At 44.4% G+C, this 14,825-nt stretch overlaps 1 protein-coding gene and 2 long non-coding RNA genes across 9 annotated transcripts in view; 2 read left to right on the forward strand and 1 right to left on the reverse strand.

The window, feature by feature from the left end:
- Positions 1 to 14,825, reverse strand: part of LOC144953549 (uncharacterized) — a 78,100-nt gene that overhangs the window by 12,136 nt on the left and 51,139 nt on the right. Inside the window, exons 3-4 of one of the 7 annotated variants that reach the window (XM_078884109.1) lie at positions 12,775 to 13,371; positions 177 to 190 (exon numbers count right to left, since the gene is read on the reverse strand). In XM_078884109.1, the coding sequence (XP_078740235.1) occupies positions 177 to 190; positions 12,775 to 13,371 (611 nt within the window). Of the gene's footprint in view, positions 1 to 176; positions 191 to 1,274; positions 1,668 to 1,801; positions 1,861 to 9,329; positions 9,336 to 12,570; positions 13,525 to 14,825 lie in introns of those variants that run through there. The other 6 variants (XM_078884105.1, XM_078884102.1, XM_078884108.1 and 3 more) reach the window with 6 other exon arrangements.
- Positions 1,957 to 4,152, forward strand: LOC144953580 (uncharacterized). Its single transcript, XR_013640841.1, has 3 exons — positions 1,957 to 2,089; positions 2,918 to 3,019; positions 4,125 to 4,152. It is a non-coding gene; the product is annotated as an uncharacterized LOC144953580 (long non-coding RNA).
- Positions 4,264 to 14,825, forward strand: part of LOC144953578 (uncharacterized) — a 12,886-nt gene continuing 2,324 nt past the window's right edge. Inside the window, exons 1-2 of the long non-coding RNA XR_013640838.1 lie at positions 4,264 to 4,438; positions 7,834 to 7,950. This is a non-coding gene — a long non-coding RNA (uncharacterized LOC144953578). The remainder of the gene's footprint in view (positions 4,439 to 7,833; positions 7,951 to 14,825) is intronic.

The following is a 14,825-nucleotide window of genomic DNA, read 5'->3' on the forward strand; positions in this document are numbered from 1 at the left end:
GTAGGGTAAAGGTAGCTCGGAAGAATTACCCGGTAGGGTAAAGGAAGCGCGAAGTATTACCCGGTAAATACGGTACCTTGTTTACCGCTAAAAGCTCCGTGGCGCAGTCCGTGGCCTACATTTAATAAGTAATATTACAACAAACTTGATTAAAAACATGCTTTTATAAAATGTACGAGTAATGGCAGAACTCCACAACTCTAGGAAGTCGCCCCGAGGCTTGCCACAACGTAAGGGGCCGTGGTCATTTACAGCCAACGTCAGTTGAGCATGGACAATTAGACCCAAGTCGAAACATAACATATACAAAATGTTTAAAAACATATTTTTTATGATATAATATAGTATTGTCATCAGTATGACCTAAGTATACCAAGTTTGCAGTCGATACCAGATTAGGAAGTGGGTAAAAATTGAGTTTCAAGATTAGAGGATACAACAACATTAACGACAACGACAACAACAGAGTGAGTTAAAAAAAAAGCGTGTAACATTGGAATCATTGAGAGTATTCTATATGATTAAAGCGCTCTACCTAGCATTTACCGTTATAAACCTTGTTCATGTGTAGTAGTTCCCTAGTAATTACCCTGTAATCGGGTAATTTGTATGGGGTAAGGGTAAAAGGTAGGGTAAAGGTAATCTCGTTGCTTTTTACCTTTTGCCTTTTACCTTACCTGCTAAAGGGTAAAAGGTAGGGTAGAGTGATTGTATTGTGGTAAGATAAAATGTAGGGTAAAGGTAGGCTCGTTGTTTTTACCTTTTAACTTTTACCTTACCTTGCCGAGGCCTAACCAAGATGTAAGTCCAAATGCTGTTACATTTTGCTGTTGCAAGACATGCTCCATAAGAAAAACTCTCATGTTCACAGTTTCAAGTGTGTCATGGAGAACATGAATTCAGAGTACTGTATAACGTTGTCATTAATGCAGACTAAACTCCACGTTAACATGAATGCCACTTAATTTTGACTGCTGAACAACATGGCACTCGAGGCATAGTTATGCAAAAGAGGAAAAATACCCTACACGGAATTAAAATACACCGCTCCTATGATGCTCTTCAATGTCCAATTATTTTATGGTAAGGTGATGATGGCGATTATTTCCTACTTCGCCAAACTGATCCAGCAACAGGCTTGCTTGGCTCTCCAACACACCGGTGTGCCGTACTAGTGACAAATTGGCCACGTTCTGTTAACGGAACAAACCTAACTAATTGGTGGCGGGTTTAACGACACATTTATATATTTACGCGATCTAACTCAAACAAACCTGTATTATGGATGTATATTTGGAGTTTGAGTGTCTCTCTCCCCGTGGTCGCGTGGATTTTTCTCCTGATCCTCCGGTTTTCCCTGCACATTTAGAGTCAACATCACCACGCGTTTAGAGTATTTGGCTGATATAGGCTGATATACATTTCCACACGTTGATAAGCTACTTTGTTGTGGGCAGGTCGCTTCTGAAAAAGAACGGTATAGCTCAAGTGGGCATGGCATGGTAAAATAAATAAAAACTGTGGAAATATTTAAAAGAAAAACAAAGTTTCAAAGTAGTGAGCCAGGTGAAGACAAATTAAACTTAAGGAGAGAATTAAAGCAAGTGCAATCAGGCGAGGGCAGGAGGCAAGGCCCCGCATTGGGCTAGGCCCCGCGTTGTAATGTTCCAACCTGGACATCGATTCCATACTCGCTGCTACTCAATTGACATCCCTACGAGAGAGAAGGAGCGAGGCTCTACCTGGGTAAACAACAACAATAACCACCACGACAACAACAACCACGATGTGAACTTCTCACCTCGGATCTCAGATAGCGTTAGCGAGAAGCAGCTTCCTAGTATCGTGACGTCACGCTGCAGCATGAGGTGACATGACGTCACTTGCGGGGTACAACGCAATGAACTCGAGACGCGATTTACGAATAAATTATGTTAATTACTCGTTTGTGACTAGGCCAGGGGTCGGCAACCTGCGGCTCCGGAGCCGCATGCGGCTCTTTTGAACCTTGACCGCGGCTCCGGGGCGGATGCTAGCGAGGGGAGGAGGCGCACTGTGACACCTGCTCTGGCGTTGCCGCTGCTGACAGGTCGCCGCTCCGCTCCACACTGCCCGCCCGGTGACAGGCAATAACGTTGCCGTTGCTTTGTCACATGTTTGGAAGAAGTAAAAACCTTCCTGGGCAGCAAAGAGCTCACCTTTGCTGAGCTGGAACAGCCAGAGTGGCTGGAAAAATTACATTTTATGGTAGACATGACAGCACATCTAAACACGCTAAATACAACCCTTCAGGGGAAAGGAGGCACAGCCCTGCACATGCTGGAGGAGGTTTTGGCATTCGAGCGCAAGTTGACAGTGTTTGTCAAAGATTTACAGAGAGGTACACTGTCTCACTTTCCCTCTTTGAGAGAGTTCAAACAAAGTCATGATACGATAAATTTGGAATATTTCAAGTCTGCAATCACCACAATGCAAAGTTCGTTTGGGAAACGATTCTGTGAGTTCAGAGAGGAAAAAACGACATTATCCTTCCCTGTCACTCCCCTGGCGATCGATCCATCCCTATTGAATATGACTGCATTTGCAGGTGTAAGTCAACCTGATCTTGAGATGGAACTGGCCGATATAGCCGACAAAGATATATGGGTGTCCAAGTTCAAATGCTTGACCGCTACTCTTGAGGATGTTGCCCGTCAGAAGGCCATTCTGGCTCAGAATCATAAATGGAGTGATATTGAAAACCTTCCCAAACAGGACAAACTTGTATTCGAAACATGGAATGCCATCCCCAACACTTATATAAACATGAAAAAGTATGCATTTGGAGTCCTGTCGATCTTCGGCTCCACATATGTATGTGAGCAGGTCTTCTCCAACATGAACTATATTAAAAACAAACATCGATCACGCCTCACAGATGACAGCTTGCAAGCCTGTGTGAAAATGAAGGTGACGTCTTACAGCCCTGATGTGCAGACACTGTGCACTGAGGTTCAGGAGCAAAAATCCCATTAACCAGGTAATTTAGCTATTAATTTGCAAAAATATATTTTACATTGTTAAGTGAAAAAGTCCTTTTTTTATTCAGATTGACAGCTGACTGCACGATCCTGTATATAGCAATAAGGTAAGAAACAATATATGCAGTGTTATATTTGTTTTAAATGTTGCAATGGTTTTGCGGCTCCCAGTTTATTTTTTCCTTCGGAAACGGGTCCAAGTGGCTCTTTATGTCTTAAAGGTTGCAGACCCCTGGTATAGACCAAGGGTCAGTGGGCAGGGCTAAAGATGAAATTTTCATGTAAATGTAAGATGGGGTAAATCTTGACAACGAAGCTGTGGGGTGGCCATTGTATTGTGAGAGATTAGCATGTCAATGTAAGAAATTTGCTTGTAAATGTAAGCTCAGAAAGAGCTCGGAAAGAGCCATTATCACATGGAGGTGGAAAAGGATGGCAAGCCACCATTTACTAACACAGCTAACGGTGGCTCTGTTAGTGAATGTAACTTAGAGAGTCGAAAATAACTGCTCACATAGGTAGGTAGGAAGGGAACAACACAGCCAGTTAAGACCTAAGCTGGTTAAAATAATGTCCTTCCAATGATAGCTCAGTTTGTACCCATCTTCTCGGTTGAAATTGTCTGTGTTTATATATCTGGATGGCTTCATGAACGAATCTTTGCTGATAGCCAGTGGGTTTGCACAGTACCTTCATCTTGGCAAATAAATTTCGTGTGTGCCCACAGCATTAAAACAATGATCAGCCACGGCCAAGGTATTGGTCCTACTGTGTTTCAGATCTGCCTTATGTTCACGAACACGGTCCGAGACATGTCGCTTAGTTTCCCCAATGTAACTACTGTCGCAGACACAGCTTAGTTTGTAGACACCGGGGCAGGGTTGCGATTTGCGCACCAATTTCCGCAAACATGCTGTTTTCGACCGCATTTCGCGGTAGTTTCTGTGACCCTCTTCCGCACAAATTTCCGCAATTTGCGGTGATTCCTGGGAAGACTTCCGCAAATCGTGACTTCGATTCCCGCCTCCCCCCCCTCCTCCGCCCCCTCCTCCCACCCCCCTCCTACCCCCTCCCACCCCCTCCTCCCTTTCCCCCTCCTCCCAGCCCCCTCCTCCCATCCCCCTCAATCCCCCCCCACCCACGTTCCTCCCCCCCTCCTCCCTCCCCCCGCTCCTCCCTCCCCCCGCTCCTCCCTCCCCCCGCTCCTCCCTCCCCCCGCTCCTCCCTCCCCCCGCTCCTCCCTCCTCCCGCTCCTCCCTCCCCCCGCTCCTCTCCTCCCTCCCCCCGCTCCGCCCGGCGTCGTCTGAAATTCCGAGCGCTCCGATGTTGGCGATGTGAAGGGGGAAGTCGAGCGGAGACACAGACACAGACAGAGAGTGGACGAGGGTCGCAGCCCCTCCGCTCCGACATCAATGAAGGTCGGTCGGTGATGTTGGTCGTGAAAGCGGCACCGTGTTCATGAGCCTCGGCTGCGTCTCACAACGCGGCCCTCCCTCCGCGGCGGGGCTGTGTGGCATCTTGCTGTTGTTGTTGTTGCTGCTGTTGTTGCTGCTGCTGTTGTTGCTGCTGTTGTTGTTGTGAGTTAATCCTCCAACTTCCTTCCTTCACCTGCGCTGTTGATGGTTCACGTGGTGAGCCGGCGGGGGAGCGGTGGTGCCGCGGTTAGCACGCTGCGCTACGAACCCTCTGGGTGGACTCGGACTCAAATGAGTTTCCTGGTGTGGTGTTTTTGTTATGCATCGCCGCTTGGGAGACAAAGGGGGCCGGGGGTGGTGCTGGCCACCCCACTTCATAGCTCCTACTGGCTAGCAGCACTTGTCGCAACAGTCTGTGAAGGCGACACGGGAGAGGGGGGGGGGGATCTTTGCTATGAGTTACTCCTTCATCTCAGTATGAGATGTTTCATATCACAACAAGCCATGTGTATTGCTCGTGTAAGTCGCCGGTGGTGTACGATTGCTGAGGGTCACACGCCAGTCGAGCCGGATGGTGCATTGCGTGTTGGTATACGGCCGAGTAATCTTAAAGGGGAGTCCCCGTAACCTCTTCTTGGTTCTTTGGGTAAAGTCACGTAGAAGAGAAATAATAAAATAATAAATATAAATCATAATAAAATACAATTGTGGTTCTTGTGCGGAAATGCGGAAATCATATATTCATTGCAATCAGTAGCTCAAAGCCCTGCGTGATGTTGGGCCTTGCATATATCCTTTCCAATAGAACGCATTAACGTGTTGTTAAAAGCGCGCGGTCACAGGAGTAGTCTTTCCACCGTTTGCGGTTGACATTAGCAGAAATGCGGGAAAAATTGAACCCTCCTTCCGCATTTTCCATGCGGAAATCGCAACCCTGCACCGGGGTATTGCATTTTAGAGATCACATCATTCACAGATGGGATCAAATCATCAATTTTATGTACTGTGTTGAATCGCACCTGGATTTTGTGTTTGCTCATGATTTTGGAAATCTTTTTGGCGACCCCTATGTATGGCAAGGTGATGGTTTTGATTGGGTCCTTAGCAGGATCTGACCCCAGTTGGGGTGATAGCTTTACGGATTGTGTAGTCTGAATATCGATTCTTTTTAGGGCTTGGTGTACGTGCTCCAGTTCATTGGCTAAGTGGTGATGGTCGGAAATATAACAAGCTCTATGGTTTTTGATGAGGGAATTATTCTGGGATGGATAGTGGTGGGAGTCAGGTTTTAGGTAGACATCCATATGGGTGGCTTTCCTGTAGAGAGTGTTCCATTGAGCCATCAGGTCTCTTTTCGATTAAAACATCCACTAATTGTAACTTTCCATCCTTTTCCTCCTCCATGGTGAATGATGGCTGGGTGTATGGAATTGATGTGGTTGAAGAAATGGTCCAGAGCTGGTAGGCCATGTGGCCAGATGACGAACGTATCTACGTATCTCTTCCACAAGGAAGGACGTAGGGTGGATGTCTGGATGACATCTCTCTCAAATTTCTCCATGAAAACATGGCTACAACTGGAGATAAGGACATCTCACTATCTCCAGGTGATTTGCTTGTCAGTTTCGATGTGGTATCTTTGTTTACCTCAGCAGCTCTCCCGCTATATGTTCGACCTGATGACGATGCTTGTGTTGCGATCGAAACGTCGTGATTGTTATTATTTGTATTAATTTTATTATTTTTACATCTATGTGGCTTTACCGAAAGACCCAAAGAATATGAAAGGGAGGGTTTCCACACAACTATTAGATCTTTCAACAACCTTCGAGACAAGAAGGCTCATTCTTTGGTTCTTTTCGGTTAAGTCACGTCTAAAAATAAAATAATAAATAAAAATAAAAATAAAACAACACATTACGACGTTTCGATTGCAACACAAGCAATCATCATCAGGCATAAAAGAAATAGCAACAAAAATCTAACTAGAAAACTATAGACCGACATACAAGCAGACAGACATCACAACGGCACACATAGAGAGGAGTATACAGGCACACGAAAATTAAATAACCTAGTAAAATATTGAAATGTGATGTAATACAACACAGAGTCGGTTAACACACAATTAACGCATGGCCTGGTTGACTACGTGTTTCAAAATTTGCTAAGTTAGAATTTTAAGTGTGAGCAACAAATATCTAACTAGAAAACTATAGACAGACATACAAGCAGACAGACATCACAACAGCACACAGAGAGAGGACACAAATCGGCTGTGTGAGCAACAAAAATCTAACTAGAAAACTATAGACAGACATACAAGCAGACAGACATCACAACGGCACACAGAGAGAGGACACAAATCGGCACAAAGAGATGGTCGTTTCTGTGACGGTCCCTTAAATATAGAGAGGAGGGGGAGGGGACGGGGGGAGGGAGAGGGCGGGGAGATCAATGGGTGCACGCCAACGTACTCCTATTGTAAGTGAGATGATAGACGCGGCACGGGAGGCAAACCTGAAAATTAGGACAAACGCGGCACGGGAGGCAAGCCTGAAAATTAGGAGACAAGCACACGAAAATTAAATAACCTAGTAAATTATCGAAATGTGATGTAATACAACACAGAAAGTCGGTTAACACACAATTAACGCATAGCCTGGTTTATTACATGTTTCAAAATTTGCTAAGTTAGAATTTTAAGTGTGAAATTTCAAGGAGAGGACACAGGCAGAGAGAACAAATAGCCAGAAAGAAAAAAGGATAAGTTTAAAACTTCCCCGTAGAAGTGGTTCAATCTTAATTTGGGAGCTTTCGTGACTGCAGGAATTATTCTTTGGTTCTTTTCGGTTAAGTCACGTCTAAAAATAAAATAATAAATAAAAATAAAACAACACATTACGACGTTTCGATTGCAACACAAGCAATCATCATCAGGCATAAAAGAAATAGCAACAAAAATCTAACTAGAAAACTATAGACCGACATACAAGCAGACAGACATCACAACGGCACACATAGAGAGGAGTATACAGGCACACGAAAATTAAATAACCTAGTAAAATATTGAAATGTGATGTAATACAACACAGAGAGTCGGTTAACACACAATTAACGCATGGCCTGGTTGACTACGTGTTTCAAAATTTGCTAAGTTAGAATTTTAAGTGTGAGCAACAAATATCTAACTAGAAAACTATAGACAGACATACAAGCAGACAGACATCACAACGGCACACAGAGAGAGGACACAAATCGGCTGTGTGAGCAACAAAAATCTAATTTTCTAGTTAGATTTTTGTTGCTATTTCTTTTATGCCTGATGATGATTGCTTGTGTTGCAATCGAAACGTCGTAATGTGTTGTTTTATTTTTATTTATTATTTTATTTTTAGACGTGACTTAACCGAAAAGAACCAAAGAATAATTCCTGCAGTCACGAAAGCTCCCAAATTAAGAAGGCTCATCTGATCGAGTCGCTCACATTTCTGAAGAGATGCCGGGACACTAAGGTAATACCGATCGCCTTTACACTCACATCTGCTGCTGTCACCTCTCCTAATGCTAAACGGATCTTGTTCAGGGCCGGTCAAGCCCTGTTCTCAAAGAGAATAAGACTGCTCCGATTTGAACTAGACAATTTAGACAAGACCCTCTTGCAATCACACTTAACATTGACAGAAAAGATGTCTACATCTGATTGGGATCATGGAGATAACATAACAGAGTAACAGTCCAATTTCCGATAGCCTAAAATTGGTTCTAGCTAAAGGGTTGAATTTCGCAGTCACCCTGAAACACATCCCAGTTGATGATATCATTGCCCAGGTCAACGTAGCCCTTAAGGGTTTGGGACACATTCCTGCAGGCATGGCAAGATGGGAAATCGCTGCAATCCTCAAAAACGCTTAGACACGTATCAGCAACATCAGTAAGGATGAGCGCTTTGAGCTTTTTCAATTAAAAAAGAGAGATGACATCGTCATCCTATCAGCCGACAAGGGCAATGCCATTGTCATAATGGACAAAACCACATACAATAACAAAATTAGGGACCTACTTAATGATGGTAGCTGTACCAAATCAATAGATCCCACCAACAGCCTGGTTATGAAAACCAACAATATCATCACTGATTCGACATCTTTAATCGAACCAACTCGGCGGCTTTCCTTAAAATCCTCTGCTGCTAGACCACCCAGATTTTATGGCTTACCAAAAATCCATACAGAAGGTACACCCCTTCGTCATATCGTCTCCACCATTGACTCACCCACCTACAAACTGGCCCGATTTCTGTCTGAGACCTTACAACCATTCACTTGTAAGACCACCTCAGCTGTACTTAACTCAGCTCACTTGGTATCGTTAATTAAGGACATCTCACTATCTTCAGGTGATGTGCTTGTTAGTTTCGATGTCGTCTCTTTGTTTACCAAAGTACCTGTGCCTGACACCATTGTAATCATTGAACATTTGGTCCAACTAGGACTGAATGCTGATGTACCGGCCCTGGTTAGACACTGCGTCACCAACACTTACTTCACCTGGAATAGAACATTCTACAAACAAGTTGAAAGTACCCCAATGGGTTCTCCCTTATCTCCAGTTGTAGCCAATGTGTTCATGGAACATTTTGAGACAGATGCCATCCAGGCATCCATTCTACGTCCGTCCTTGTAGAAGAGGTACGTAGATGACACGTTCGTCATCTGGACATATGGCCTACCAGCTCTGAACCAATTCGTCAACCACATCAATTACATACACACAGCCATCAAATTCACCCTGGAGGTGGAAAAGGATGGCAAGTTACCATTCTTGGATGTTTTAACGGAAAGAGACCAGATGGCTCAATGGGACACTCTTTATACAGGAAAACCACCCATACGAATGCCTACCTAAAACCTGTCTCCTACCACCATCCATCCCAGAAGAATTCCCTCATCAAAACTCTACACCATAGAGCTCGATGTATTTCCGACCATCACCACCTAGCCAGTGGACTGGAACACGTACACCAAGCCCTCAAGATGAATGGATATTCAGACTACACAATTCGTAAATCTATCACCCCAACCGTTGGGAAAGAACCATCTGAGGACCCAATCGAAACCATCACCTTGCTATACATAGCAGGGGTCACCAAAAATATTTCCAAAATCACGAGCAAACACAAGATCCAGGTTCGATTTAACACAGTTAATATTCGTGATCTGTGAAGAATGTGATCCCCGACATGCAATATCCCAGCGTCTCCAAACTAAGCTGTGCCTGCTGCAGTAGTACATTGAGGAAACTAAGCGTCATGTCTCGGACCGTGTTCGTGAACATAAGGCAGATGTGAAACACGGTAGGACCAATACCTCGGCCGTGGCTGATCATTGTTTTAATGCTGTGGGCCCACACGAAATAGATTTTTCCAAGACGAAGGTACTCTGCAAACCCACTGGCTATCAGCAAATATTCGTTCATGAAGCCATCCAGATATATAGACAGACACAATTTCAACTGAGATGGGTACAAACTGAGCAATCATTGGAAGGACGTTATTAACCAGCTTAAGTCATAACTGGCTGTGATGTTTCCATCCTACCTTCCGATGTTATCAGTTATTTTCGACTCTCTGATTTTACATTAACAGGTTAAATGTCTCACACTAACACAGCCACCGTCGCGCGTGTCCTCGATGTGGCGGAGGCTCTGCGATCTTACATTGACATGCAAATTTCTCACTTTAACATCACTAGCCTTGCCCACTTCGTTAATGACCCTTGGGCTACACCCATTTCAAACCTTCAAAACAGCCTGCCTAAGCAGCTTTCTCCCCCTTTTTCCTGATCACGATTGCTTATGTTGCGATCGAAACGTCACTGGCTGTGATGTTTCCATCCTACCTTCCAATGGGCTCCACCCATTTCAAACCTTTGTAATGAGCGACTTCCGCGACATGTCGTGTAGAGGGTACTCTTCTTTATTTCACAATCGGGCACTGCACAGCTAACATTATCTTCTCCTTGTCCGAGTACACACTTGAATATTCATGTTGTTACACTACACACACGGTTGATCACACGGCAGGTTCTGCCTGTCCACTCCCGGTCTCGCCGCTGGTTGACGGCATGCCCGGGAGGGCGATGGAACTCCGCAGGAGATCCGCCACGTGGCCGAATGACGGAGAGAGATGACGGCGAGCAGCAACACAGTCCGGACCCAAAACTCCACATACCGACCCCGATTCCTGCTCCGCCTCTGCATATATTGCTGCAGGCATGGCTAGGCTCATCTTCCAGCCACACCCTCTCGTGGAACTTTCTATCCGGTTTTCGGAGTTTCTCGGCCGGCCCCGCCCTTCACCTTTGGCCTAGATACCTCTCCCTTTGGGGATTGGATAATGTTCATAATGGTGCCTGTACCCGTGCTTCCCTTTTCCATCCAGTAGATGTCACTGTCTCATTACACCTTAAAACAGCCTGCCTCAGCAGCTTTCCGCTTATTTTTTCCTTGATGACGATTGCTTGTGTTGCGATCGAAACGTCGTAGTTTTTTTTTATAAATGTTTTTGTTTTAAGTGACTTTACTGAAATACCCAAAGAAATTGTAAACAATATTAACACAATAGGGGGCACAGGTGGTCCATCGGCCAATCATCTCAGTCGAACCATGGCACCTGGGTCTGCCCCGTGAACTCCTGTCGGCGGGCGTTCAACACTTCACGTGGCCTTAATGTGCACATAGCCTGGCACAGGCACCCCAGTGACGTCACCGCCACTTAGTCGTGAATGGCAGTTGTTGTTACTGTGTATACACTGCGTGCACTGTATTTGTACACTGTGCGGATACACTGTGTGTGTGTACGCTCTGTATGTGCATGGCGTGTACACCTTGTAGGCACACTGTGTACACAATAAGTATACACTGCGTATGTGTGTACACTGTGTGGGTGGTCCGCATCAATCGGGCGGCATTATCTTTGCAACAGCTGCGCAATGCTTTGTGGAAGCTACCTGGTCTGTTGCTCCACACGAAACTTCGGGTCTTCTCGGCCACACTCATGACATCCCTTCCATAGGCATGTGAAACGTGCCCCTTTAATGGAACATCTGCACTGGTTAGAAACATTCAGGCAGGCATGCCTACACTCAGATTGATGGAAGCCAAGTGGTAGTGCATTCTCTATTTAATTCAGATGGTCAATGTTCAAATCCCAGAGGCACCCCTGGCTACTCTAGTAACATTAACCAAAATATGCACCGTCTGCTTAACAGTAGATGTAAAACATACTATTGTCATTCAAAACGCCTAGGTCATTGCATGTTGGTGTCATGGTGAAAATTTGGGTAATTCCAAACATTATCCAGAAATTTCAAATCAGAGATTACACATCAATTATCGCCCCCTACTGATAGACCATTGCTCACATGCAGGCTGGTGCAGGGTCACCTTATGCCACAAAGAGGCAGCTGCCACTTGGGGGTGCTCTTTGAGTGTTTGTGATGAGATATGATATGAAACTCCGAGTTGCTGAGGCAATTAGGTAAGCACCATATACATTCAAATATTATTATTATAACATAGTGAATGCTTGGGAGCTTATTGGCCCTCGCTCCTGGTTAGAGATCTACACAACCCACACGTCCACAAATACTAGCCGCTCTTACTCTGCAGGTTGAACCTAAGAATTGAGTGTTCAACTTCACATTATTTTCATTAAAGGCCTGTGACAAAGGTGAATCTATTGGAGCTTCATTCTCTCAAGCTTACACATCTACCGGGTCTCCATTTGACTTTGTATTGTCTAAGAAGTCCAGCCACACCTCCACTTCCACAAACTTCTGGGAGTTGCCTCGCTCTGCCTCAGAATTCTCCTCCTGCTTCATGTTGCCTCCATCGATGTGAAGTTCCGATTTTGGAGTTGAATCTTCATATTCACATTTTACTTTCACTTCTTCGCTCTTCACTGTCACTTCACATTTCACCTTTGCCTCTTCATATTTCACCTTGATATCTTTCAAAGTGTCCAAACTGGGATTTACTTCTGGTTCTTGTTTCATGAGGGATGGGCTCATTGCAGCACTTTGACTTTCACAACCCGATTTCAGACTCCACTCTTTGGGGGTGTTCCAATGCATGTGTGTTCTCTGGTGTCTTTGAAGATTTGATGAACGTGCAAATGCATTTTCACACACAGTGCACTTGAAAGGTTTCTCACCTGTGTGTGTTCTCTCGTGGGTCTGAAGTGTTGATGACCGTGCAAATGCCTTATCACACACAGTGCACTTGAAAGGTTTATCTCCTGTGTGTGTTCTCTGGTGTTGTTTAAGACTAGATAAAACTGAAAATGCCTTCCCACACACACTGCACTTGAAGGGTTTCTCTCCTGTGTGTGTTCTCTGGTGTATTTTAAGAGTAGATGATTCTGCAAAGGTCTTCCCGCACAGAGTGCATCTGTAGGGTTTCTCTCCCGTGTGTGTTCTCTGGTGGGTCTGAAGAACTGATGACTGTGAAAATGCCATCTCACACACAGTGCACTTGAAGGGTTTCTCTCCCGTGTGTGTTCTCTGGTGGGTCTGAAGAGCTGATGACTGTGAAAACGCCATGTCACACGCAGTGCACTTGAAGGGTTTCTCTCCCGTGTGTGTTCTCTGGTGGGTCTGAAGAACTGATGACCGTGCAAATGCCTTCTCACATATTGCGCACTTGAAAGGTTTCTCTCCTGTGTGTGTTCTCTGGTGATTTTTAAGAGCAGATGAAAGTGCGAACGCCTTCCCACACACAATGCACTTGAAGGGTTTATCTCCTGTGTGCGTTCTCTGGTGGATCTGAAGATGTGTTGACTGTGCAAATGACTTCAAACACACAGTGCACTTGAATGGTTTCTCTCCTGTGTGAGTTCTCTGGTGGATCCGAAGATGTGTTGAACATGCAAACGACTTCCAACACACAGTGCACTTGAAGGGCTTCTCACCAGTGTGTGTTCTCTGGTGCTGTGTCAGATTTCTAGGACGATCCGTCCTGTATGCACACTGGTCACATTGATGCCTTTTTGTACTGAGCTGTGGTGAGTGCCTTTGCTCCATCAGATCAATTCTGCAGAGCAAAGAGGAAGAGGAAGCGTCAGCTGCAGACAGAAAAAAAATATCCACACCATCTACATCAGTATCAAGATACAGAGGAATGCATATATACACAGTCATATGCGAATTGCACGTCTATACTCTTTGGTTGTTTTGGTAAAGTCATGTAAATAGAAAAATAATAACAATAAAGTGAATAAAAAATATATAAATACTGTAGCCTGGTTCTTAGTCGGAGTGAGTGTACTGGCAGTCTATAATGTAAACAAAGCCTTGGTGAGCGTACTAGCAGTGTATAATGTAGACTGTAGCCTGGTTCTTAACCTTGGTGAGTGTACTGGCAGTCAATAATGTAGACTGTAGACTGAAAAAAAACTTGTTTTCATTTTTAGGCGACAGTCTACATTATAGACTGACAGTTTTGTTTTTATAGGGCCATTGTGAGCTTCTCAAACTACATAATTATTGAAGATGCTATGTATGCATGAGGCCAGACCGAATTTCCGTCACAAGCCAAGTTGAACAGGAAAGGGCTCCAACTCCTGGTCACACAGGTTTAGCCGGGCCGGCAGAAAATCATAAAAATCCTCAACGAATATGAGCAGAGGCCGAGACATTGACAACCAAGACAACCCAAAGCCCCAAGCCTATTTACAGTACCACAGGCCTTAATTAAATCAAGAAAGCATACATTTAGTTTCTGCTGATAATTCGTACTTCTGTGCTGTACCCAATGGACATAAAATACAGGAGCACCTTGAATAGCCCGAAGATTACATTTTTGGAAAGTGCAGCGCGAAAGCAAAAACGGCGATATTCAGTACTTAAGCCTTACCTAAATAATGGGGTTATGTAAACGGCAAACTAAAATATAAAACATCACAATTGAAATAAGTACTGTACTCTTGATTTGAAGCTTTGTTTTATTTTATTTCTACCTACGTGATTTTACCGAAAAAAACAAAGAGTAAGTACTGTTCTAGATTTGAAGCTTTCGTGACTGCAAGGAATCATATTCTTAGGTTTTTTCGGTAAAGTCACGTAGGTAAAACATCAAAATTAATGAAAATAAAATAAAACAAAAATCACGACGTTTCGGAGGCAACACAAGTCTCCGTCATCAGGTGGGACCGTCACAGCCGAATTAGATGCAGCTAATTTGTATTCCAAATAAACAAAATAAGTGAAATTAACGTGGAGAAATCGTGTACAAAAACACATTCCATAAAGCAGACTTTGTGGGTTCATCTTCTTGGTTCTTTCGGTAAAGTCACGTAGAAGGGAAGTCTCAAAGTTATGTGGAATCCCTC

The sequence above is a fragment of the Lampetra fluviatilis genome, chromosome 78, assembly GCF_964198595.1.
Source record: "Lampetra fluviatilis chromosome 78, kcLamFluv1.1, whole genome shotgun sequence".
Lineage (NCBI taxonomy): Eukaryota > Metazoa > Chordata > Hyperoartia > Petromyzontiformes > Petromyzontidae > Lampetra > Lampetra fluviatilis.